This window comes from Gossypium arboreum, chromosome 11, assembly GCF_025698485.1.
Source record: "Gossypium arboreum isolate Shixiya-1 chromosome 11, ASM2569848v2, whole genome shotgun sequence".
In the NCBI taxonomy this organism is placed as follows: domain Eukaryota; kingdom Viridiplantae; phylum Streptophyta; class Magnoliopsida; order Malvales; family Malvaceae; genus Gossypium; species Gossypium arboreum.
Window position 1 is genome coordinate 4,082,512 of NC_069080.1, and position 25,961 is coordinate 4,108,472.

Consider the following 25,961-nt stretch of genomic DNA (forward strand, 5'->3'; position numbering starts at 1 on the left):
GAGTTTGGTTGTATTAATTAAAATCTCAGTGAAATTGTATTATCACACGTTTAGTTTACTATGTACTTTTCTAAATATGTAATAATTATTTTGAATTCACCTTATTAAATAAAAGATAATATTCATGTATTTAATTTTATAATAAAATTTATTCTTAACAAATATTTAGATTAAATATTTAATAATAAAATCTAATTTATAGTTTTAAAATTATTTTTAATTTATAATTCTAATTGAAAGCAAAATTGTTTCAATCTTGCATATATTTTCTAAATATAATAATGCATATATAAATTTATTGATATAAAAATTGTTTTGAAATAATTTTTTAAAAAACTAAAAACACGCTTTATTTTGGTTAAAGACTAACTCATAGGAATATTAAAAAAATAGTTGATTCTAGGTATTACTATGAGCAAAACTATAAATAATTAAATGATATGAAAGTAAAGTCATAGGCATCTAACCCACAATTCTTGCACAACTTAAACGGTACAATTCTTGCCATATTCTACAAAAAATTAATAAATATTTCATATAAATATAAGTGCTAAATCAAATTTATAGCTAGGATAAAAATAAAATTAGGGAATAAAACTATCTTACGAAGAATCCATTGAAGTAATAGAGAAAATCAAATAATATGCAGGGAGGAGGCACTAGCTTTTTTATGTTTATTAATAGACTAATATCCTAAACCAATATAAAATAGGGTTAATTTTGTTTTAATATTTTTTAACTTTCCAGTTTACATGGAAAATCAACTTTCTCATCTTTTATCATGGGAATTACATTGTCATTTTATAGAAAAATAGCTCTCAAAGGAAAATTAGATTTTGAGGAAAATAAATAAAACTTGACATATCAAATATTAGAATCACTTTCCAACTGATTAAATTCTTAAGAAAGTGATTACTTTCCATTGTACCAAAGGCTGCCTAAATTAATTTGGTTGGATTCACTTAGAGAAGAGATAACAAAGAAAGGAAGAAAGATAAAGAGAGTGAAGGCAGTAGAGATTAAAATCATTTAAAATTTGAAAAAAAATTACTTAAATATGTGGAAATGGCATCGTCTCCACGTGGCCGTTTAAAGGTGGTTGTACTACTAGCTATGATTTCTATCCATCACTTAATAGCAACTAACGAATTAGTGACTAAATTACTATAATTAAAACTTTGATAACTAAAACGTAAATATAATTAAAGATATATAACTATTTTTATAGTTTGCCTAAATTAAAAGAAGGGCGTGGATTGAGTATGTTGAATTTGTTAAAGCCGTCGTTTTACACATTTTTTAATTTGTTAATTAATATAAAATAAAATATGCCTAATGCATTGAATGAAAAAAGGGGGAAGATTGAAGTTATTTAAAGAGTTGATTGTTCAATGTATCGGATTTCAAAAAGGATTTCTGGTACCACATCATTACTACCTCCATTAACTATTTAACCCCCCCCCCCCCCCTTCCCTTTTTTTTAAAATAAAACAAAAACCACAATTTAATTGCTACATATTACAGTTAACTAAAGAAAAGGATAAACTACAGTCATAGTCACTTAACTATGAATTTTTTTTTGTTTTAGTCAATTAACTATAAAAAAATAACTATTTGGTCACTAATGTTTTGAAAATTGTTTTTCTGGTCACTCGACCGTTAACTGATTAACGTAATAGTAATTTGACACTTTTTAATCGGTATAATAATTTTAGTCCTCAACTTTTATATTTTCTATCAATTTGACACTTATTCTATATAAAAAATCAAAATTATTTTTAAAATTGAAAAATTATATAAAAGTATATAAAATTATAAATATATATATAAATACATAAAAAATTTAAGTTATACATCTTTTTAGTTTGACTATGATGCAAGGATGATTCATTTCTAGTGTTGTGTTTTTTAAGGTTCGGGTTTTTATTTTATTTATGGGCCTTAGTTCATCTATTAGTAACAACTTTTGCATCAATTTTCTTATATAAGTTTAATATTTTCTTATAATCTCGCTAAGCTAATCTCCTTAGTTGTTACTTTCAAAGAAGTTTAAGAAGATAACTTTCCAATGACTTAAGTTTGAACCAACAATGTCCAAAGCTACGAGAAAGCTGATGACTCGGGTTTCAAATCCAACCTGCTTGGAAGTCTTGGATATGGAGCACTGTACAAGTTGAATTCAATGGTTGGCAAATCGAAAAATGTTAATACCGAAAGTGATGGGAGATGGTGACGGTGTGGATTGATGATGACCACGATTAGGAACCGGTGGAGTGTACAATAGTTATAGACGTAATTAGGTCTAGAACCTAGGATCAAGAACACATAGGTGTATGGAGAAGGAGAAGGCGACAACATTGGTTTGGGAAGGGTAATTAGAGTTTGCCGTTTCGATGATGATAAGGAGGGTAAGGGAAAATGGGAAGTGAGGAATTGAGGAATTGAGCAAACATGGCAGATGTTGGGTTGTTGCAATGGCGATGATTGTTGAAATGATTATTTAGTTGATGATTCTATTAATTATAGTATTAATCCATAATTTGGAGCCAAACTGTTTGCTATTTGTTCCAACTAGAAACAATTGTACAAGAAGAAGGAACCAATGAGAAATTTTGGGTTTCTAAATAAAGCTTAGCAAAAGGCAAAGTTGTAGACACCTTCAAATTCGAATGTTCTTTTATCTATTTTGGAGTTTTTCAAATTCTTAAAAGATTTTTTATTTTTTTTTATTTTATATAGGATTAAGGTCAATTTGATAAAAAAAAGTATAAGTGTCGAGGATTAAAATTGTTATTAGATGATTTAAAAAGTGTCATGTTATTGTTATATTAAGGGTTTTTACTAAAAAGTATAAAAAAATTAAAAAATTTCCAAAATAATATACCTAAAAGTTAATTACTGAAATGGTATAGTCAGGGTGGTCACGCCACTCTGACAGGTGGCACCACCCTGACAAACAGTACCGGTATAGTAAACAAAAACTCTGAAAACAAAAAAAAAGAGCTGAAAACAAAAAAAAAATAAAAATATGGGACATGTGGGTGCCAGAGGCGGCACCAGTGTTGCCTCTGGCAGAGGCGGCACCAGTTATGTGGGTCCCACAGGCGGCACCTAAGCACTATAAAACCAAGCAGAACCAGCAGCCCCGGGAGCAAGAATCAGCAGCAATGAGAAGAAAATAAAGAGAAAGAAAGGAGAAGAGAAGAAAAAGAAAGAGAAGGAAAAAAGAAGGTATAATTTTTTTTAAATAATGAAATTTTATATTGTTATTGTATTTTTGCTGTTATTATTATTGTTGATTTTATTTTTTTGTTGTTAGTTATTAATATTGTCAATAAAAACCCTTATTATTATTATTAGTAAAAATCATAATTATTGTTAGTTATTATTATTGTAAAAAAAACCCTAAAAAGGTCTATTTATGTTATGTAAAGAATGTATTATTTTGTTATATGTGTTTTAGGTAGTTTTTACCCTTATTATTTTAAAAATAAAATAAGTTAGCAAAATAAGTTGTTTGAAAGATTAAGTACCATTTTGGCACTTTTGGCACTTAATCTTTCAAACAACTTATTTTGGTATTTTATTTTATTTTTTATATTATTAGGCTAAAAAACCCGTTTTAGGTTAATTAGATAATATTTATGAAATTTATTTGGCATGTTATAGATATTGTTAGAAATGGCAACATATTTGGTATTACCTGATGAAATAACGAACCTATTGGATTCTAGTTATATGCTTCGTAAAGTTTATAATCTCTTATGGAGCAAGGAAAATAGCAAGACAAAGTATAGGTTCACGAAAGTTGACTGGGAAGCAAAATGTGATTGACATACCATGGATGGATAAATTAGATGTTAGGAAATTACCAAGAGAATTTCTAAATTCAATACCCGCTATAAAAATTGAAGAGGAAGAAAATCCCGAGGAATTGCCAAATTGGATTGTAGAAGATGAATATGAAGAGAATCAAGAATATCTAAATTGGATTGTACAATATTTTCAGAGGAAGATATAGGGTCGGAGATGGAAAAAAACATAGAACTGAATTTAAATGGTTAAATGTAAAGATAAATGTTGTTTATGTATAAAATGGGAACTGAAAAACTATGAGCTTATGAATGAAAAAATTGCATGCATATTGAGTAATTAATTTTTTTATTATAAGTAGTTTATTTGGTGTTCGGAATTATTTTGAGAAAGTTTGTTTATTTTTTAACAGATTGAGCATTGAAGATAGATAATCAATTTTTTGTATGCGTTTATTTTGATGGAATTATCTTGACAACAACCGTTGGATGCATATTTGAATGTCGACAACAAATAGCAATGAGATTTAATAGAAATGTCTCGTTGGATGATATGAAGGGAAGAATTAACGCAAAAATTGTTAGACGTTGTGGGAGAAGGATCTCGAAACTTTTTTACAAGTTTCCAGTTTCGACAGATCCAATCAAATTCACTGAAATGAAACTTGTAGACGACGAAGACATGGAGATAATGATCGCTCTTTACTGTGGGAATGGGAGTGACAAAAATGCACCGATTCACTTATTTGCCGAGTTAGCCGGTATGGAGGAAAATGAAGATCTCATTGCATATGGTGAAGAACATAGAGCTCAAGAACCGTGCATGGTGGCTCCAATATCGTACGTTGATAGTGAATCGACTATACATGGGATCGATATCGATCTTAATGTTACACTCGATATGGATGTGGTTGGTAATGATGGTTACGATAGCAGTGGTCCTTGTTATCAAGAAGTCGATAATGATAGTGATCCCGATGTGGACGATGTCCCCAATGATATTGACGATGAAGATGTGAATGACGATGGAAACATTAACGCGTCTTCGGTCGGGAACCAGATGCGACGTATTGTGATTCACAATAATCCTGGGCCACACATGTCACTCATAGACCCCGATGCGGCGCATGTAGCCGAGTTTCCAGAGTACCTTAAAATACTTCCTACTCACCGACTGGCCATAAATTCTGATCCTGAGGAGTTATTCATCGGCCAGAGATTCGAAAGTAAAGAAGAGTGCGTATTTGCTATTAAGCGGTATAGCATGAATATATCAGTAGATTATAAAGTTACAGTGTCTAAACCGACATTATATATTAGAGAGTGTTGGAAGTCGGCGGAAGGCTGCAATTGGCGGGTACGAGCTGCATTTATTCAAAATTCGCAGATGTGGGAGATACGCAAATTTGTTGGGCCTCACACATGCACATCAACACGTATGACAGAAGATCATCGAAAACTTGATTCTAAAACTATCTGTACATGTATCATGCCAATGGTGAAGGACATGCCGACCATTAAAGTTTCGGTACTGATTGTCGAAATACAAGCACGATTTCAGTATCGAGTGTCATATCAAAAGGCATGGATAGCAAAACAAATGGCAATGGAGCAATTGTATGGGGATTTCGATGCGTCGTATAACGAGCTACAAGGATGGATAGCAGCTATGCGGGAGTACGTACCAGGGACCGTCATTGAGTTACAGACACGACCTTATTACAGCCTGGATGACCAACTACAGTCGGGAAAAAGAATTTTCCATCGGATGTTCTGGACGTTTGATCCATGTGTGCGCGCATTTCCCCACTGCAAGCTATTTGTGCAAGTGGATGAGACTTGGCTATATAGAAAATATACACAGATCTTACTTCTTGCGGTTGTTCAATACGGTAACAGGAACGTGCTCCCGATAGCATTTTCCATTGTAGATAAGGAGAACATGGAATCGTGAGAATTCTTCCTTACCAACCTGCGGAGGTATGTTATTAGCAACGATAATATTTGTATTATCTCTGATAGAGGGAAAGGATTAATTGCCGCCATTAGACGTTCGGTGTACCATGGAGATCCGCCATCGCATCCGTCACATCGCAGCTAACTTCATTAGAGATTATAAAAATGCAGACTGGAAAAGACAATTTATGAAATTAGGTAAATGATTGCCTTATCTTTTCAATATAAGTTTTTAGGGCAATACTGTAACTTATCTTTTCTTAATACATATATAGCGTACGAGCTAGAGCCACACATTTTTCGCCAAAGAATGACTCGACTTGAGAGTGACATGGAGGGTTAAACGAATACATCTTTCCGACAGTAGTTGGGTACTATGGAGTAGTGGCAATGGGCTCAAAGTTTTGACGAGGGCTTTCGTTATGGTCAGATGACCACAAACTTAGTGGAGGGGGTCAACGCTGAATTGTTGAAAACACGGCATCTTCCGATTTCAACAGTCTTCTCGGCTACATTCTACAGGTTGGCTACCTTGATCCCAAGAATGGGTTAGCAACAAGTTAACCAGATTGAGGTGGGACACGTGTTTGTCGAAGATGTCAGGGATGCAATGGTTGCAAACCGTCGGATGGCTAGGTCGATGAATGTAGAAATATATTCACGACGCCTTGAAACGTTTCGAGTTACGGAGACCATTGGTCGTCGACCCGGTCTACCACCTAGGTCCTATAGAGTTGATCTCCGGAATAGACAATGCGATTGCAGGAGATTCCAAACACTTCATTATCCGTGTGCTCATGTTGTGGCAGCTTGTGCTAAAGTAAACCTTAATGTTGAACAATTTGTCGATGATGTGTACACACTCAACCGCACGTTACGTGTATGGGAAAATGAGTTTCCTGTCCTGCCTGACCTGTCTACGTGGGAAGTGCCTCCGACGACTTTTGAACTTGTCCCAGACAGAGGTCTACGCCAGAATTTGAGAGGTCGTTCGCAATCAACTAGAATCCGTAATGAAATGGACATTAGGGAGAAATCCGAGGGTACGCGTTGTGGATTATGCAGGTTAGCTGGTCATAATCGGAGTAAATGCCCACAGTGAAGCTATCATGTCGGACAATCGTCACGATCAGGTAGGAATTGAACTTATGTTGTAATGTATTTATTTTTATATGAAAAAAATTATATTGCAAATATTTCTCTATTTGTTCAAAATCCAGTCAAACTGTTTTTGTACAATATAATGATATTTATCATAATATCATTTTCAACTAATCATGAACTCACCATTTCATGGATCCCATGGTCAATTACACAATAAAACTTAATATAATCATCATTAGATTCTCATGAAGCACACATAACCAAACATTCCATTGATCAAGGTAATTTTTACCAATTACCTACACTCAATTACCAATATAACTACATATGTATCATCTATTTCATACGTCCATGAAATCTCTATATATATATCGGTAATAGTATGTTCCAATTTAATTAATGTTCCAATTAGATTAATGTTGTAATGTATTTAAAGTTTGTTCCAATTTATATTACAAGACTAAGTTTGTTACAAGTTTTAGTGTTTTAATGTTCAAAAATGTCCAAATTAATCTAATTTATGTTATGGTCAAATTTTGTTCCACGTTTCAAAGTTCCAATTAATCTAATTAAATATATACAAAAAAAATACAAACTTTTTAATATCAAAACCCAAGAAACCCCTAAAATTGATGGTTCGATGGTGTGGTCCTAGGGGTATATTTCTGTGGAGGTCGACGTTCACGTTGTGGGTGATTGTGACGACCAACATCCTCTTCAGTCGCAGGTGAGGGTGTCTGATACATAGAAGAACTGGAGCCGGGAGGAGTGCCATGCTGCGGTGGATACAACCTAGTAGGAGTGGAGTACTGCAATGGATACAGCCCGGGGGTAGTGCTATAATGCGGTGGATATGGGCCGGGAGAGGTGTTGTGCTGCGGTGGGTACGACCCAAACATATTTAACCCGTAATGGTATCCGCCCCCCGATGAGCCCGGGAAATAGTCATTGCCCACCAAATCCCGATGATAAGAAGTATCAGCCGAATGTGAATGCGATGACGAGCCCAAAAAATAGTCATTGCCAGGTACAGCCGGATGATAAGAAGTATCAGTCGAATGTGAATGCGATCGCTCGAACTCGGCCTCTGGCTGTACTTCGGGCTCCGGTTCTGGGTCATGCTCGGCATCTGGCTGTGGATGGGGTTCTATATCTAGCTCGTATGCCCCAGATCGCTGCACGTACGGGGGGACTATAGTCGACTGCCCACCAAGTAAATATGGCTTCCCCATACTAGAGTACCATTGTATGTACTCTAACGATGGGCGCAAATCGGAAGACATATCCATCTGAGGTCTTCGAGCCATCCGACTCTCCCACACCGCAATATATCTCCGGTGCGTAACCCCCCAATGCTGTCCATGTCTCCCTCTCTTGTTCTTCCCGTGAACCTCCTCCCCCACCTGCATTGGCGGATCTGGGTATAATAGCCGTGGTACCACTCGACTACATTGAAACTGATAATTAGTGCATTAGTGCACCACAAATGAGAATCAACATAGGCAGACGAGGGTATAATAGCCGCAATTTCTAGTCTACGGTATGACATCCATATAAACTGCACGATTAATACCATGATTAAATTTTAACACGGTTGGAGTAAGATATATAAAGCAATTACATGTCACGAATATTTGAATAGCTTACCCCTTCCCCGGCATGTTGTTCAATCATCAGACAATATATCGGGACAGTGTACGACCTCCCGATACCCGGATAAATACTCCATCTACGAAAATAATTTTCAAGTAAATATAGTATCGTTAGAATAGTATCATTATAAAGAAATTGTCAATTACTAACAAGTTAAATTTTATCACCTGTTAACTAGCGGATATACGTATGGCTGGTGACTAACCGATGCCAAGAATGGCATCCGATAAAGAGCCCATGATTGCAACAATATAAGGCATCTGCCCATGTCTACAGCATCAAGCTTTGTCGTCCGACAAAGCTCACGATACAACATACCCAGAACTGCGGAACCCCAACTATAGGAGCGAACACTATACAGATCAGCTAACAGAGGTAAATATTGGAGATGAACCCTGTTGTTGTTCGAATTGGGCATCAGTACACCCCCTATGATATGCATAATGTACGCTCGAGCTGCGCACACCAACTCTTCCTTGGTGGCATTATCTGATAAATGCTGAAAATTTGCTTTTAGCCATGTAAATTTCAGCTCCGAAAAAGTAGACTCAACATCGCCGGGTGACGCTCCTAGTAGGCTATAACAAAGTGCAGCCGGCTCAGCTATCGTACTTACGCCCGTGACTGCATCCCCGTCAATTGGGAGCCCAAACTGTAATGCAACATCCTCCAGAGTGACTGTGCATTCCCTACACGACAAATGAAAAGTGTGGGCCTCCGGTCGCCAACGCTCGACCAATGCGGATATTAAATCGTACCGCAAATCGAACGTCCGGGTCAATCCTGCTGACTCGAATCCAGCTAGCTCTAAGTAGGGCATCAGTCGTGCATCCGGGGAATATCCTACACCATTCACCCGGCCCCTTAATATGCGGTACGAGTCCTGACAGTGTTAAGTTACAGAAAATAGTTATAATAACATAATTTATTTTCTTAAATTACGTAGATCTTTTTGAATGGAACCCTTACTTAACAAATAACAATATATTACCGTATTATTAACTGTGTCACATATGTGAGAAAGTTCCTTATTGATCAATGAAGCCATTGCGATGCTTGCAGTTTCAAAATAAATTTCGGTTATTAATTTTAATGTTTGATAAATTTTAAATATTTATTAGAATAACTTATAAAAAATAGTAAACAATTTTTTCGACAACATATTTTTTTGCTATACTACATTAAAATTAAATGTATCCAACTTAAATACAAATATTTTTATTATTATTTTAAAATGATAATAAGAAGTAAAACATTTTCAGTATATTATTTTTAAAATATAATATAGTATATTTTATTTTATATCATTTTAGCAAAAATGTTTCAAATGTATTATTTAAGTGTTTTTATATATTACCACTTTATTCGTATTTTTACTTTAGTATATTATTTCTTAAAATATATTATTTACGTATTTTATTTTTTATATTATTTTAGCAAAAATTGTTTCAAATGTACTTAAGTATTTTTATATTAATTTAATAAATAACCCCGACTTTGGCACATTGTTCGTATTTTTAATTTTTGGATTTTATTTTTAAAATATATTATTTTCATATTTTATTTCTTTATATTATTTTAGTACATAATGTTTCAAATGTATTATTTATTTAAGTATTTTTATATTTTTTAAATAAATAACTCTAATTTTATCACTTTATTAGTATTTTTACTTTCGTATATTATTTTTAAATTTAATATTATTTTCGTATTTTTATATTATTTTAGCAAAAATGTTTCAAATGTATTATTTAAGTATTTCTTATATATTACCACTTTATTCATATTTTTACTTTCAGATATTATTTTTTCAAATATATTATTTACGTATTTTATTTTTATATTATTTTAGCAAAAATTGTTTCAAATGTATTACTTAAGTGTTTTCTATATTAATTTAATAAATAACCCCGACTTTGGCACATTGTTCATATTTTTAATTTTTAATTTTATTTTTAAAATATACTATTTTCATATTTTATTTCTTTATATTATTTTAGTACATAATATTTTAAATGTATTATTTATTTAAGTATTTTTTATATTTTTAAATAAATAACCCTGATTTTATCACTTTATTCGTATTTTTTACTTTTGTATATTATTTTTAAATTTAATATTATTTTCGTATTTTTTATATTATTTTAGCAAAAACTGTTTCAAATGTATTATTTAAGTATTTTTATAATTTAATAAATAACCCTGACTTTGGCACCTTGTTCGTATTTTTTATTTTCAAATTTTATTTTTAAAATATACTATTTTCATATTTTATTTTTTATATTATTTTAGTAAAAACTCGTCACCACCACATTGCTCAAAAAGTTTATTTCATATTTTATATTTTCATTAATATTTTTTAGTATTTTACTTTTATACTACTTTTTATAGAAGGTTTTAAACCCCATCACATAAAAAATAAAAAATTACAATAATCATAAGTCAAATAAATTTAAAAATATATTTAATCAACTTAAAACACACTTAACAAATACATTACATAAAATAATAAGAATAAAATATTTTTTACATATAACATGTGTATTACTTCAATGAAAATATAAAATAAATACGAACATACCTTAATATCTCTTCTTAACTAAATAACACCTTGCAAAGAAATAAAATAAAATTATATCTGATTTAAGCAAATCAATCATCAACAACAATAATAATAACTAAAATAAATAACTTAAACTAACATTAAGGTTACCCAAATTTATAAAAAAAAATTACCTTTTTTTTTTCCTTCTTTTTCCTTCCCTCTTCTTCTCCTTCTCTTTTTTTTTTCTTTTTTCTTCTCTCAAGTGCCGACCTCCTTCTTCTCCTCCTCCTCCCCTTCTTTTTCTTTCTTCTCCTTCTTTTCTTTTTCTTCTTCTCCTTCTGCTCCCGAAACTCAAGCACATTGGGGACCATAATATATGGTCCCCCAAACAAAACAATAAAACCCCTCTGCATGAGGGGTCAAATCGGCAATAAAGGGACCTTGGGCACCGGTGCCACCTCTGCCAGAGGCAACACTGGTGCCGCCTCTGGCACCCACATGTCCCATATTTTTATTTTTTTTTCGTTTTCTGAGTTTTTTTTCTTGTATCAAGATCTTGTTTGTCGTAGGTAAGTGCTTTGTCGAGTGATATGACCACCCTGACTATACCATTTTAGTAATTAACTTTTTAGGTATATTATTTTGGAATTTTTTAATTTTTTTATACTTTTTTAGTAAAAAACCCTTATATTAATTACTTAACAGACGAGTGGCTAGAAAAAAACAATTTCCAAAACGTTTGTGACAACATAGTTATTTTTTATAGTTAAGGGACCATAACAAAAACCTATCCCTAGTTAAGTGACTAATAATTTGCTCATTTAAAAAATATCATTGGAATTGTGAAAGTTTAAAATAAAAGAAATAATAGAAAATTGAAAATTAGGTTCACTTTGTTATTTGTACTTTTTTCTTTCTTTTTTTTTTACATTGATACTTGAACTTGACAAGTAAATCTATTTTAGTCTCTAAACTTAGACTTTATCAAGATTTGATGATGTGACCGATATTATTGAAAAAGGACCGAATCAGACAAACCGAGAACCATTTGATATAACTCTTCGAATAAATGAGTTGAATTGATTGACTTGAAAACTATTTGAAAATGATAAAAATAGAAAATTGAAACAAAAATCAACAGTGAGCAGCTTAAACTGGTCCAATAATTTTTATTTTATTTTATGATTTTTTAATTATTTATTTAGTTATCGTTAGTCTGACGATTGAACCGATCAAACTAGTTAAATCGAGAATACCACTCCAGTTATTAAAACATTAAATGTGACACTTTAATATCATACCTTATCATTACCTGAAAACTTATATATATATATTTTAAATTTTCATGTGATGATGTGGTATAATCTTATAATGTCACATCATTAAACTTTTATGTTTTTTAACTATAGGGATCAAAATGGACTTAGATATCAAGTTTAAGTGCTAAAGTGAATAAGAAAAAGTAAATGCACCAAAATAAAGTTTAGAGGCCAAAAAAATATATTATCCCAAAATAAATAAGTAGTAATAAAAATATTCCTTATTTTGGGTTAATTTTATTAGAAAAACTGAATCTATGATTCGGATTTTATATTGGTTAGAAACTTCAAAATATATTAATTGAGTTTATAAAGTATACTGTATTAATCATGTATTTTCATCAATCTGGCCAATAACTTAGATGTTAGATGCCAACTTAAATTTAATACGAAGCATGTTTACAACAAGTCGGTTAAATTACAAGCACGTGCAGTCTTATCACATGATTTGATTAGAACAGACGTGTAAAAAATAAAATAAATAACCTTCCTAAAATTTAATACCAATGTTTTTTTTTTTTAATAAATTAGATTCAAGTTTGCGGAGTGCACACATATTTATAATTTTATTAACATGTTTTAAAAATATTCCACATCATATCTTAACTATATGCAAACATTTAAACTAACAACTAAGTCGGAGGAAGGACTCGATTAACTCAATCCTATTACTTTTAAGGATCCAATTATAGTGTTTCAAAATTGAAAGACTAATTTCAAATTCTAAAAACATTTGAGGATGTTTAATAAAATTAAGTATTGAACAGGGCATAGTTTTGAAGTTGAAAGATTCTCTCACAAAACCAAATTAAGAAATATATACATTTTTTTGTATTTTAAATTTGGAATCATACTTTTAAATGTCAAATAATTTTTACCATGTTCGGTAATTTAAAACTTTAGAACACTTAAAATTTAAATTTGACTTGAGTCACGCTTAAAATAAAGTATATAAAAAGTTAAAAAAATTTTTTTCCTTAAATATAAAATTTATTCTTTCTATTTTTATTTTTATTTCTACAATTAAAATTATTTTATCAAATTAAAATTTATTATAATATTATTTTTAATTACAAAATAAATTTAAATTTGTAAAGAATAGGGGGATTATAACCTCCGTATAAAAATTGGAAGGTTATGGAATGAAATAAAAAAGTAAAGAAATTCCAAAAGGAGTGTGGGTCAGGAACTTTTTTTTGCCTTCCCTCTTTTTTTGGGCACTTACAGCAGTGCCGACTAACCACGTGGTACTTAAGATTAGAGAATCAAACACTCAAACTCCAAGCCTAATGACCCGCCTTTGGTGCCCTCCTTCCTCCTCTTCCTATCCCGTCCCTTTCACTGTTTAAAAAAATTATAATTAATTAACTATACAGAGTTTGAGCTACCGAACCAATCAACCACCAAGTGTCCTTTCCTTTCTTCTTTCATTCATTCTTTCTTTCAAACACTACCTTTTTTTTTCTTAAAGGTTTTTAAGTTAATTAAACCATTCTTTTTCTACCCACCAATGCCTTCTCACATTCATTTCCGTATGCCCTCTACTCACTGCTCCACCGTTTCCCAATCCCCAATTCCATTCCTAGGGTTCACTTTTTTTTTTAATTTGATTTTTTTTTTGTTGACGTTAAAGAAATATGTATATATAAACAGGGAAGAGCTCTTCCTGGAATATATTATATGGTTTATAATTTATGATTTTGTTGTTTAATGGAAAATTGTGAACAAGTAGAATCCACCACGGCGGTGTGTAAGCCTTGTTTACAAGACGACGTCCGCGGCGGTGGCGGTGATGATGTCAGTAATAATATTAAATGTTCGAATCGTGATTCTCTACAAGGAGTGGAGTTCATGAGCATCGATCAATGCCAGAAGAATACGGATATGAACGATTCGAAGCTTGTCGGAAACGCTAACGTGGCGGTTCGAGGAGATGGTGGTGCTACGGTTGAGATGGGAGCGGGAGATGGAGTTCAAGTTGTGGAGATGATGAGAGCGGGGAAACGGAGGCGGGGAAGGCCGCCGAGGAATCAGGCAAGAATCGTGTCGTCATCGGCGCCATCACCTCAAAGGAACAAGGAGGATGAAGAAGACGTTTGCTTTATATGCTTCGATGGCGGAAGTCTCGTACTTTGTGATCGCCGGTGAGTTTAGAAATTTCTCTTCTATCAGAAGCTGATTCTAGTAGGAGATGGACCAAATTTTTAAAAAAGAAAACTCCTTATATATATATATAATATTTAAATAATTACAAAACATTATAACTATTCCTTTTTTCAAAAGCATAGGAGTAAAATGAATTCCAAAACCAATTGAAAATGAACCAAGTGATTTCGATTTTTTCGGGGCAAAGTTGTCTAAGTATATAGTCTGTCCAAAGTCGACAGACGTTTAACACGTCTTTTTATTGTCTTTATCAGTGTTCTGTTTTTAAACTCTCGTGAAAGTTTGAGTACATAAGGTGTCGGGTTCCCGCATTGATTGTGCGAAAGAGCTAGGCACAACCGCTTATCAAATAAATATTAGCTGCCGTCTTTTTAGACAGTTTCAGTGATTAAGGTTGTCATCAAAATCAGGAGATAAAACATCCCAAATCAACACCAACGTGTTAAAAGTTAAGGGATTTGTGGATTATATTTGAAATTTTCTCTAAAAAAAAAAATCTAATTATTTAAGTTAAAAAATTTAGAATATGTGGTATTATATTCAATTAAAAATTCGAATTATTTTGATAGTTTTTCTTTAGTAAATTATTTTTTAAACTGAAACAAGTCAAAAGAATTTTCTACAAATTTTTAATTTTTCCAAACTTTGATTCTAATAATATATTTGTTCCAAAATCAAATGTCAAGACGTGTCCTTTTTGTTTGGTTGATAAAAAATGTTGGAAAAAAAAAAAGGGTTTAGTTAGTTGGCTGACATTGAGATGAAAATTTGAAGTTCAAAGGTTTGCTAAGTTTGGCTGAGGATTTATTCACCTTTTGCTCAATTTATCTGAGCCTTTTTATTTTGTCAATTCTCAACTGGAGTTTAGTTCATAAGATGCAATCCATGGTCTTCTATTCTTTAGTTTGGCCTATGTTTTTTTCCTTGGTTAATTATATGGGATTTTATGCATCAGGGGCTGTCCTAAGGCTTACCATCCACCCTGTATCAAAAGGGATGAGGCATTCTTTAAATCTAAGGCAAAATGGAACTGCGGTACGTTTTAGTCAGTTTTATCTAGATTCATGCTCTTCTTTACTTGCGTCAGTCGGTTTTAATTAACCATTTTGTTTAACCTTCTCGATTAGTTATTGTGCTAATATTTATATTTATATATATATATATTAGTAAATTATTAGTAAGTTTCAATGGTTAAGTTGGTGTTTCATTAATTTTCTGATGTTCTATTTGTTGTATATTTCAGGGTGGCATATATGTAGCAGTTGTCAGAAAGCTTCACATTATATGTGCTATACTTGTACATATTCCTTGTGCAAGAATTGCACCAAAGGTGCTGATTACGTGAATGTAAGAGGAAATAAAGGATTTTGTGGAACGTGCATGAGAACCGTAATGCTGATTGAAAACAGCGCATTAGGAAATAAGGAAATGGTAATGATTTAACTATGACTTATACAATTGATTCCTGTGAATGTCTGAGCTTGGTATGCATATATTATCGAAGAGTAGAGAGCTTTTGGTCTACCTTAAAGGCCTTCTATTTATATTGTGCAGGTTCAAGTGGATTTTGATGACCAAACTAGTTGGGAGTATCTCTTCAAGGTTTATTGGATTTTATTGAAAGAAAAATTGTCTTTGAATTTAGATGAGCTTACCAAAGCTAAAAATCCCTGGAAGGAAATTGCTATACCGGGTCCTAAGGGAGAATCATCAGGTGAACTTAGTAACAGTATTAATGTTAATGTTGGTAATGGAGAAAAAGCTTTTAGAGACCTAGGAGCAAGTCCTTCCAAGAGAAGGAAAACAATGAAACAACAGAACTTTTCGAACAAAGTTAGATCTCTAGATATGAACGGGATGCCATTGCCTGAAGGCATAAATTGGGCGACAAAGGAGCTTCTTGAATTTGTGGCACACATGAAAAATGGTGATACATCTATGGTTTCTCGTTTTGATGTTCAGGCACTTTTGCTTGAGTACATAACAAGAAGCAATCTTCGTGATCCTTGCCACAGTTCTTACATTGTCTGTGATTCGAGGCTTATAAAATTGTTTCGAAAAGCAAGGGTTGGCCACTTTGAAATGTTAAAGCTTCTTGATTCTCATTTTCTCACCAAAGATCATTCAAGGCTCATTGGTAGAGGAGGAGCCACCAAAGCTTTTGCTACCCAATTGGCTGTTGATGGGAATAGTGATGGTCAACCCGTAATTGCCAATGATAAGAGTTGTAAAACTAGTAAAAAGGTTGATGGTCAACCCATCAATGTTGATAAGAACAGTGATGGTCCACTGAAGGGAGTTGATGTCATGAGTGATATAGGAAACAGGGAAACTAGCATACCACCACATTCTACAGGAATGGAGCTATCTGTAAATAATACTGAGACAGATAAAATATGGCACTATAAAGACCTGCTTGGGAAAATTCAAGGGCCATTTTCTATGGCAATGTTAGATAAATGGAGCATGAGTGGTGTTTTCCCTTCTGATCTGAAAATATGGCGAACAAGTGAAAAGCAGGCGAACTCCATTCTCTTAACTGATGCTCTTGATAGGCAGTGCAGCCAAGGGCAACAGTTGTTTCATAACAGCTGCGTACGAATTAAGGGTGTCATTGCCTCTGATGATGGATGTCAGGACAGGGATGGTGGTGCTAGGGAGAACAAGGATCTGAATGTAAATCAGATGGAAAACAAACAGGTTGAGGGGAGTTCGAAGTCAATGCAGAGCGATACAAATGGTGATTGTTTTGGTAAAAATGAACATTTGACGAGCCAAGAATTTGGCTCTCAATCTTCACCTTGTAGTGCCTCTGTAGATATTGTCAATTCAAATGCAGAACAAATGGGAAGTCCTTTACCACATCAGGAATCTGTGAAGGGTGATAATTACTTCCCTGGTCAGCCCCAAGTAAGTAGTTCACTTCCCTCATCAACAGTATGTCAGAAACCACATGAAACCCGGTCTTGTGAAGTAGGCAACGGGCATGGGGTTGAAAGATGGGACTGTGGTTCAGTTGACATGAATGAAGATTTGAACAAGACTTATGAAGGACAAATCATTGCTGAAAATGTGAAGCAAGAAGATAATGACAGAAAATCAGGTAAATCTTGTAGGCAAAGTGGGACATCTTCATCTTTAAACGATGCTTCCAATGGATGGGATATGAATTCTGGTCTGATTTCTCTGGCAAAAGCACTTGAAGTATCGGAGCAGAATCACGATATTGATTTCTCAACTCTTCCTACCTCAACATCAAATTTGAACAATGAAGACTCAAAACAGTCTCCTCCTTCGAGTGTACCTCATCAAGATTCAGGTCCTAGTTGGAGTACAGCTTCTAGTCTAGTCAGTATTGGATCACAACTTCCTGAAGTAGCTGGTGAATGGGGTGGGTATTCCTCCACTCTAGTGAAACCTTCTGCAGAGGAATGGTGTTCGGGTCTTGTGTCCGAATCTTCTTTGAAACCAACTGACTTAGAAAGTAATCATTCGGCTTTACCAACTTCAGGAAATGGCCAAATGACACATTCTTCTTCCACAGATCCTGCGAATAATGCATCTGGTTGGGATGCAATTGTTGCCGGACCCCATGAGTATCCATTGGGTGATGAATCTGTTTCTGATCTCTTGGCTGAAGTTGAAGCAATGGAGTCACTTAATGGCTTGCCGTCACCTACTTCAATTTTGTGTTCTGATGGTGAGTTGGCACAAGGTTCTGAACATAATTGTTTTAGCCCTGTAGGAGGACTGAGCCCTGTACATGATCCAGGAAAAAGCAATACTTTGAGCCCGAGAAATAATCTACGAAGGTCTTCTCAGTCAGCTGTGACCAATGAGCAGTTTGGGGTATCGTCTGAGGTTCTTGATGTTCATAAGAGTTCTGGTGGGCATTCTTCCACAAGTCCTGAAATAGTTTCTACTTTATATTCTACTTGGAGAGCAGGGCCTGAAACTACGGGCACCAATTTGAGAACAGTTCAAGGAAATGCGAATTTTAATTGGGGAGGTTCAGGTCAAGGAAATACGAATTTTAGTAGGGGAACAGCTGAGTTAACATTCCGGGAAAATGGAAGCATCAATGCAAGCACTTCTGCAGGGAATCCGCCCTATTGGGGAAGCCAACAGAGGTATACAGGTCCAAGGGACCGGGGTTTTGAGGGAAGAGATTCAAGTTTTGGTAGGGACAGGTACTCTTCGAATAGGCAGTCGTCCTATGATGGTCCAAATGGAGTTGGTTCTTCGAGACCTCTGCCCAAAGGGAAACGGGTTTGTAAATTTTACGAAAGTGGGTATTGCAAGAAGGGAGCATCATGCAGTTACTGGCACCCTTGATTAGTCATTTAACTTGTAATCTGTGACAGTAGGTATCATTCAAGTTAGGCCCGATAATACCATATCATTTCAGTTCCCAGGATATAATAGCACCTTCCATTGTAGGTTGCCTCATTGTCAAGCCCTAGCCTAACTCTTTCAGTGAAATAGGTAGTTGATTTGCTACACAGGGTTGGTTAGTAGTGGTAAAGTGCTATATATAGTATTTTACTTACTATGAAGCATCAATTTTTGTTAGAATTATTTATAGAAGTCGTATGAACTCGGATGGATTTAGGGTAATGGATTATATGATTGTTGCTTAAGGTCCAAGTAAACTCTTTTATTGATTCTAATTCTAATCATTCTATGATTATGGCAACATCTGCAGCATTTAGTAAGTGCTACTGCTTGGCACTGCTTCTGCCTAGTTGATTAATTTATGTCAGCCTTCAAATTTGACAAGGATCACATGGCAATACCATAGGAGAGTTGTTGGTTAATTATTATATATGCATTTTTATTAATTCCGTTAAAATATTACCTAATTCATTCTTTTTATATACGAAACAAAGATATTGCTATCAACAGAAATATGACAAAATCTTGGTTGTCCATACATTTAATCTCTTTTTGTCTGTATATTATGCTATTCATACGTCATTTTCTGTTTGAAATTAGGCCTCGGGGTTGAAACTCATTCTTTTGGTCATTCGATTTTCCCCTTTTTCACTCGCATTTACTGTCAAGCCAGAAGAATCCTCCATTCAATCGCCCACATGATCAACATATTCCCCATTTTCAATGACTTAACATCACCACCAATATATTCAAAAAAAAAAAAAACCACCATCACCATCTCAGTGTGTCCACCCCATATTCGAGATATTTTTAAAGATAAAACAGGTAGCAATATTTTTTTTAAATCTAAATATTAAGGTTGAGAATTAAGAGTTTAAGAATTTATAATTGGGATAAATATCAAAATTATAGGTAAACTTTGATTTAATATATAATTTGATACATAAATTTTAATTTGATGTAATCTTATACATTATTCAAATATATAAATGAAATTTTAATTTTGATTTGTGCACATTTGAATAAATAAATATAATAATTTATTTTATATTATATAAATATAATTATTTGTGTATATTACATAAATTGGATCAAGTCAAAATTTTGTGTATAAAATTATACAAATTACACATTTTCTAAAATTTATGTAGAATTTTAAGATTTATTACTTTATAATTTGTTATAAATATTGATTATGTATTAAGTTTTGCACTGGGGTTAACAAATTAATGGAGGACCAACTCGTGAAATTAGGTTAAGGAGAGAATATTAGTTGGCGAAATCTCAAATAAATGAAGCCATCTGCCAAAGCCCGAAAGGCTGACAGCATAGACACTGGATATAGTAAGAGAGACAGCTATGAGTAAGATTTATAACGAGTCTCTTCGCTGTCTATTTTCGGTAATTTAAGACTCAAATTTATTATGAATTGATAGAAAGTAAAGCAAGGGTTCATGGGCGATGCACGTCGTTTTTGGCCAAACGTAAGAATGATGTCAGCAATATGAAATATGAATGATGAATCCCCCGGGGCACTCCTTCTAGGGAAAATAATACATAAAAATTATCCAATCACCAAGATGCTTTGTATTATACGACGTGGGATGGTCTACATACATTGCCTCCCACTACGTGCGTGGATTTAGTATTTTTTAACTTTTATATCTTTTATAGTAAAATGAGTTATTAAAATAAATTAAATCAAGATGGGATTTTAAAAAATATATAAAATTAAAATTAAATTGATTTAATTAGTGAATTTATAAAAATATCAAATAAATTTATATAATTTAGTAATTATATCTTTAAAATTTGAACTGTCGTGTTGGACGTTTCAATTGTAATAATAATAAATTTAGAAAAAAATGTTTTAAAAAACAACATACTTTGTTTTATAAAATTAAAAAAAACATTTTGATTTTTTTTTTGTTTGTTTCTTAGAAAAACATTTAAGTGTGCCACACCTTCAATAATAATGTCTACGTATTCATAGAAAAAAAAAACATGTGCTTTACTTTTTATTTGGTAACAAAGTAAAGGCACCTTATTAAAAGGTACTTAATTAGACAGATACAGAGACAAACTGAGTTCCAAGTGTATCGCTTTCAAGCTAGTGCAAAGCTTCCTGTACCGGATCTGGAAAAACCTGAAGTTCCGGTTGACAACCCGAAGCCAATTTAGCAACAATATCTGCCACCTTATTTGCTTGCCGAGAAATATGGAGCACTGTAACGAAGAAATATAAAACTCCATTCTTAAAACTATCAGTCCCTTAGAGGCTTGGTCAATCTCTAGACTTTATTTTTTTATTTATAATTTTTAATAGTTTATTTAATTAAATTCAATAAACAACAGATTATATGGAAGATTCAACATGGATTGCTTACTAGGGTTTTTGAGAAAGTGTGGAAATATCTTTTCAAAAAATGTGGTGAAAAATGAAAATGATCCTTTACCTAACCCTTTATAGTTGAACTTATCTTAATCACAGAGAAGAGTTGAAAGAGAAAAAAGAAATATACACTATAACACATTCACGTAAGTATTTTAAAATTTTATTATATTTCATACAATTAAACCCTATAAGAAGATAAGGTATGTGAAATGAGTGCATTTCTTTAATGCATCGATTCAAATCATATATATGTTTTTTTTTCTTCACAATCTTTATTAATGTTCCAATATTTAAAAAAAAAGTTTTTTTTCCCTTTTATCTCTTTCCCTTTTTTTCCAGTTATTGTTCTTGAAATCTTGTCTTTTTTTTTCCCCAAAAGTATTGAAAAATAAAAAAGAAAAGAAAATAACCCAAAATCCCACTTTCAAAGTCACCTTTGTCACTTTCTTCATCTTCATCCCCTGTTTTATTTTGTCCATTAATTGAGTTGACAAATCAAGCGTTTCTTTGGCACAGCATAGAGTCGAGTCGCCCGAGGTGCAGTGAGTCCAAACACATCACTCATGTCGAGTTCACTCGGTTTCATCCCATCAGGCAATTCCCACGTAAAACAGTGAAGCAAATGTGCCACAGCCAAATCAAGCGCGTATAACCCGAGTTGCATACCCGGACACGACCTCCTACCCGACCCGAAAGGAATGAACTCGAAGTTGCTTCCTTTGAAGTCCGGGACACCTTCTTTCAAGAATCTCGATGGCTTGAAACTCTCTGCATCTTCCCATGAACCCTTATCTCTGCCAATGGCCCACACGTTGATCATCACGCGCGACTTCGCCGGAATTTGATACCCCGCCACCACAGCGTCCTCCGCCGTTTCGTGGAGAAGCAGCGGAATTGGCGGGTGGAGCCTGAGGGTTTCTTTAAGAGTACACTTCAGGTACGTTAGTTTCTCGATATCGGATTCTTCCACACGGCGGTCGAGACCCACCACCTCCGCCAACTCCTGCTGTACCCTCTTCAAATCCTCCGGGCTCTTCATCATTTCCGTCAAGGCCCATTCAATCGCCGATGCCACCGTCTCCGTCCCGCCGAACATCACATCCTTTAAAAACCATTTTCTCACGGATGAGTATACATGCATGTAATCAAAGTTAAAAAAACAGAGGCGTTATTATTATAATAATAAAACAGTAATAAAAGTTTTTTTAACCATTCTACCACGTTTACGTGAAACAAGGAAGACAAAATAATTCATTGAGCGAATTTTTTAAATTTTCGCAAACGATTAAAAAATTATAAAACTAAGATATGTAGCTGATTTTTTTTTTAATTTTAAATCCAATTTACATAAATATATATATTATTTCAAAGAGTAGCACATAATGCTAAGTGGCCCTTGTATGTTCTACTGCACATGTTCTCAAGTTAGTTCATTTCGTGAAAATGGCTAGGTCTAAAGATTATCAGAAACGGATTTTGGTATCAATATAAATAACAATAATAGTTTTATAAGAAAATAAAATGAAATATTGCAGGTATATGAAATTAAAGTAGTAGGTATTACGTGAGAAGAAAGGGAAGGGAACATAAATACCATGATAATAGCTTTGATGTTATCTTTGGTGAGTTTGATGGAGTTTTGTAGATCCTCGGATTCGTTTACTTTAGCTTCTTCACTGTAAAAAGCAAGTAAATCGTCGACCATATCGGTGTCACCTTCAGGAGAGCCATTGTCGATGTTTGTCTTCCTCTTCTGGATGTGGTCGTCGATGATGGTATCGATGAACTTGTCTAATGCACCACGAGCGTTCTTCAACCTTGTGGTGAGCCCTTGAGGATCGAACCATGTCATACACGGGATAAAATCAGCAATATTGAAAGCACCAAAAAGCTTGGAAAATTCTTGTAAGATCTTGATGAACTCCTCTTGCCCGTGTCTGTTACTGGAACCGAAAGCCGCCCTGTAAGTGATGTTCATGGTAAGGTTGAAGATCAACTCGCCCATGTTTATAGACTTTCCGGTGTTGGCCGCAACAGCTTTAACGAGGGATTCAACTTCATCCCTCACTGACTCCCATGATTCAGCTCTTTTCCTACTGAAAACCTTCATTACACAAATCTTTCGCATCTGCCTCCAAAAGGGTCCGTAATTAGCAAAAGCCATATCAGCTCTATCGTACGTTAGATAGCTGATGGCGATGTTGGCTGGCCGGTTAGAAAAAATGTTATCTTGGACCTGAAGCACTTGGCGAGCCATTTCAGGGTTTGAAATAGTAACCATATGCAGGTACCCCATCTTCATATGGAATATGCCACCGTATTTATGAGCTAGCTTGGCCAGTCCACGGTGAGTTAACTGGTCCATCATCATCATGTTGCCGATGATAGGCAACCCTTTGGGGCCTGGAGGGAATGGTCTTCGACGAAGCCGAGATATGAGGCCTAAAAGCAATAAGAAAGGGATGATGAAAAGAAGGGCCATAGGCAATGGATCCATGCTTTGTATCATAGCAACTATATCCATGGCTTGCTTTTTCACTTACAAAAACTGCAACTCTTTGAATGTTGCTACCTTTTTGTCACATATCATGGGGTCTTTTATACAGGTTTCTGGATACCCCTGTAGGAATAAAATAATGCTCATCCGGATCATACTACTTAATTATCCACATAATATTACATGTGTGAATAGACTTTTTTTTTAAACATGATACCTAAAATTTCGTAATCAATGTATTAAACGATTAATTCTTCTAGGTTTTCATCCATTTTATTTTTCATGTAAAACACTTTTGTTATTTCCTTGTTGAAAGTAAAAGAAAGTAAGTTTTAGTTAATGTAAATTAACTTTTTTATTTGATTTACTTTCCCATATTACTCCAGACTTTGAAATTTCTAATAACGACACTATTTCTCATATAATAGCAAACATAAGAAGGCTGGTAAGTTTGGAATTCAATATATTAAATGATAATCTAACTTACCTTCCACATGTCAATTCAATTTCTCATTGCTTCAATTTTTTTGGTTCATGTTTTCACTCAATTTGTGATGTGCCAATTTAATCTTTTTATCATATTATATCATTATTATATACAATGACAGCATCTGAAATATTTTAGGACCGAATTAAATTGTATATTTTTACGATAATAAAAATACAATTTATCATTTTAATAGTCTATATCTTTATAATTTTTAAAGGATTAAATCAAGTTTTTATCATTTTTAAGGGGACCAAACATAATTTTACTATTATTAATTTAAAATTTTATAAATTATAAAGGATCTAAGTCTCCACTACTCCTCGCCACATGAAAAATAATTAAAATACCGTATGCAATACACATATAATACTCATTGCTATGATACAAAGTGTAAATCCACCCTTGTTTTCATGCCCATAGTTTGGCTTGGCAAATAATAATAAAGATATATATTGAGAATGATTCCACACAAAACTGCAAAACCAACTTTTCTACAAATAACATTAATTATGTAAATAAAATAAAATTTTTATGAGATTATTAATGTTTATAAATGGTAACTTTTTAAAAAAAAAATTGCAGAAATTATTCGTTATGCCGTCGAAGGGCACATTTTAAACTGAGAAAAAAAATGTTATCCTATAATATTGTAATTTTATTTTAGAAATGCAGACACCAATGATTGATGATTGAATGAAAGGGGACTGCCTAACTTCCTTGGTTGAAAACAGTTTCATTTTAATATGTATATCTTCAAGACTCTTTTAATTTATTTGTCAATTGGTAACAGTTTGGAGCTTTATTTTTTGTTGCATACTAAGCAAAGGAATATGTAATTTTCATTTAATTAAATCCAAAAAAACAATATTATATATTTTTCTTTTCATTTCATTTCTGTTGGTTGGTCTATAGAAGATAAAATGAATCTGAGCTAATTTAGTTCATACAAAGAATCTCAAACAAAAATATCTAAAACTAAGATAAAAGAAGTATCATTAATGAAGCTTACTTAAGTTTACATTAACGAAGCTTACTTAAGTTTATGGAAACTTGTTGAGGTTTGGGTTTTGAATATTTAGATTTGAAATTTATTATGCACAATTATACATGTCAATTTTTAAATTTCATTATGTATTGTTGCCATAAATGAGTTTTTGTTCGATTAGTCTATTTTAATCTAGGTTGTTCAGATTTGAGACTTGCATAAAATTGGGTGTGTTTGAACATAGATGGGTCCGTCAGGATTGAGGAGGACTTTTCAACATCTGGAGGCTTGGTTCGAGACTACAACAGTGAATGGATTTTTGGTTTCTGCAAATATCTGGGTAACTAAAGTGTGTTGGAGGTTGAATTATGAGGTATTTTGAATGAATTAAATTTGTCACTTGAATGGGGTTTTGGGTGTACCTTAATTTAAACGGATAGACATGAAGTTGTTAATGTCATTCAAAAAGCACCTACAAAAGGTCCCAAGTCAACTCTAATTAGGAGAATACATAAGCTTTTATCAAAAGTTCTTCATTGGAGTATTCAACATATGTCTCGAGAAAAGAACAAAATCACAGATAATTTGATGAAAACAGTTCGTGATAAGAAAATAAGATCACGCCTTTTATAGCACCCACTCTT

General features: G+C 33.3%; 3 protein-coding genes across 3 annotated transcripts; 2 read left to right on the forward strand and 1 right to left on the reverse strand.

Moving 5' to 3' along the window:
• The first annotated feature begins 6,378 nt into the window (after positions 1-6,378).
• Positions 6,379-6,870, forward strand: LOC108477621 (uncharacterized). The gene has a single exon (XM_017780142.2). It carries the CDS (start codon positions 6,379-6,381, stop codon positions 6,868-6,870), a length of 492 nt encoding a protein of 163 aa, XP_017635631.2.
• Positions 6,871-13,617: 6,747 nt separating this feature from the next.
• LOC108479058 (zinc finger CCCH domain-containing protein 44-like) lies at positions 13,618-19,251 on the forward strand. Its single transcript, XM_017781484.2, has 4 exons — positions 13,618-14,533; positions 15,511-15,590; positions 15,799-15,986; positions 16,110-19,251. Exons 1-4 carry the CDS (start codon positions 14,100-14,102, stop codon positions 18,888-18,890), a joined length of 3,483 nt encoding a protein of 1,160 aa, XP_017636973.1. The 5' UTR covers positions 13,618-14,099; the 3' UTR covers positions 18,891-19,251.
• Positions 19,252-21,483: 2,232 nt separating this feature from the next.
• Positions 21,484-24,005, reverse strand: LOC108476680 (cytochrome P450 84A1-like). Its single transcript, XM_017778949.2, has 2 exons — positions 22,940-24,005; positions 21,484-22,447 (listed from the first exon to the last, which is right to left on the reverse strand). Exons 1-2 carry the CDS (start codon positions 23,867-23,869, stop codon positions 21,824-21,826), a joined length of 1,554 nt encoding a protein of 517 aa, XP_017634438.2. The 5' UTR covers positions 23,870-24,005; the 3' UTR covers positions 21,484-21,823.
• Between the last annotated feature and the right edge of the window lie 1,956 nt (positions 24,006-25,961).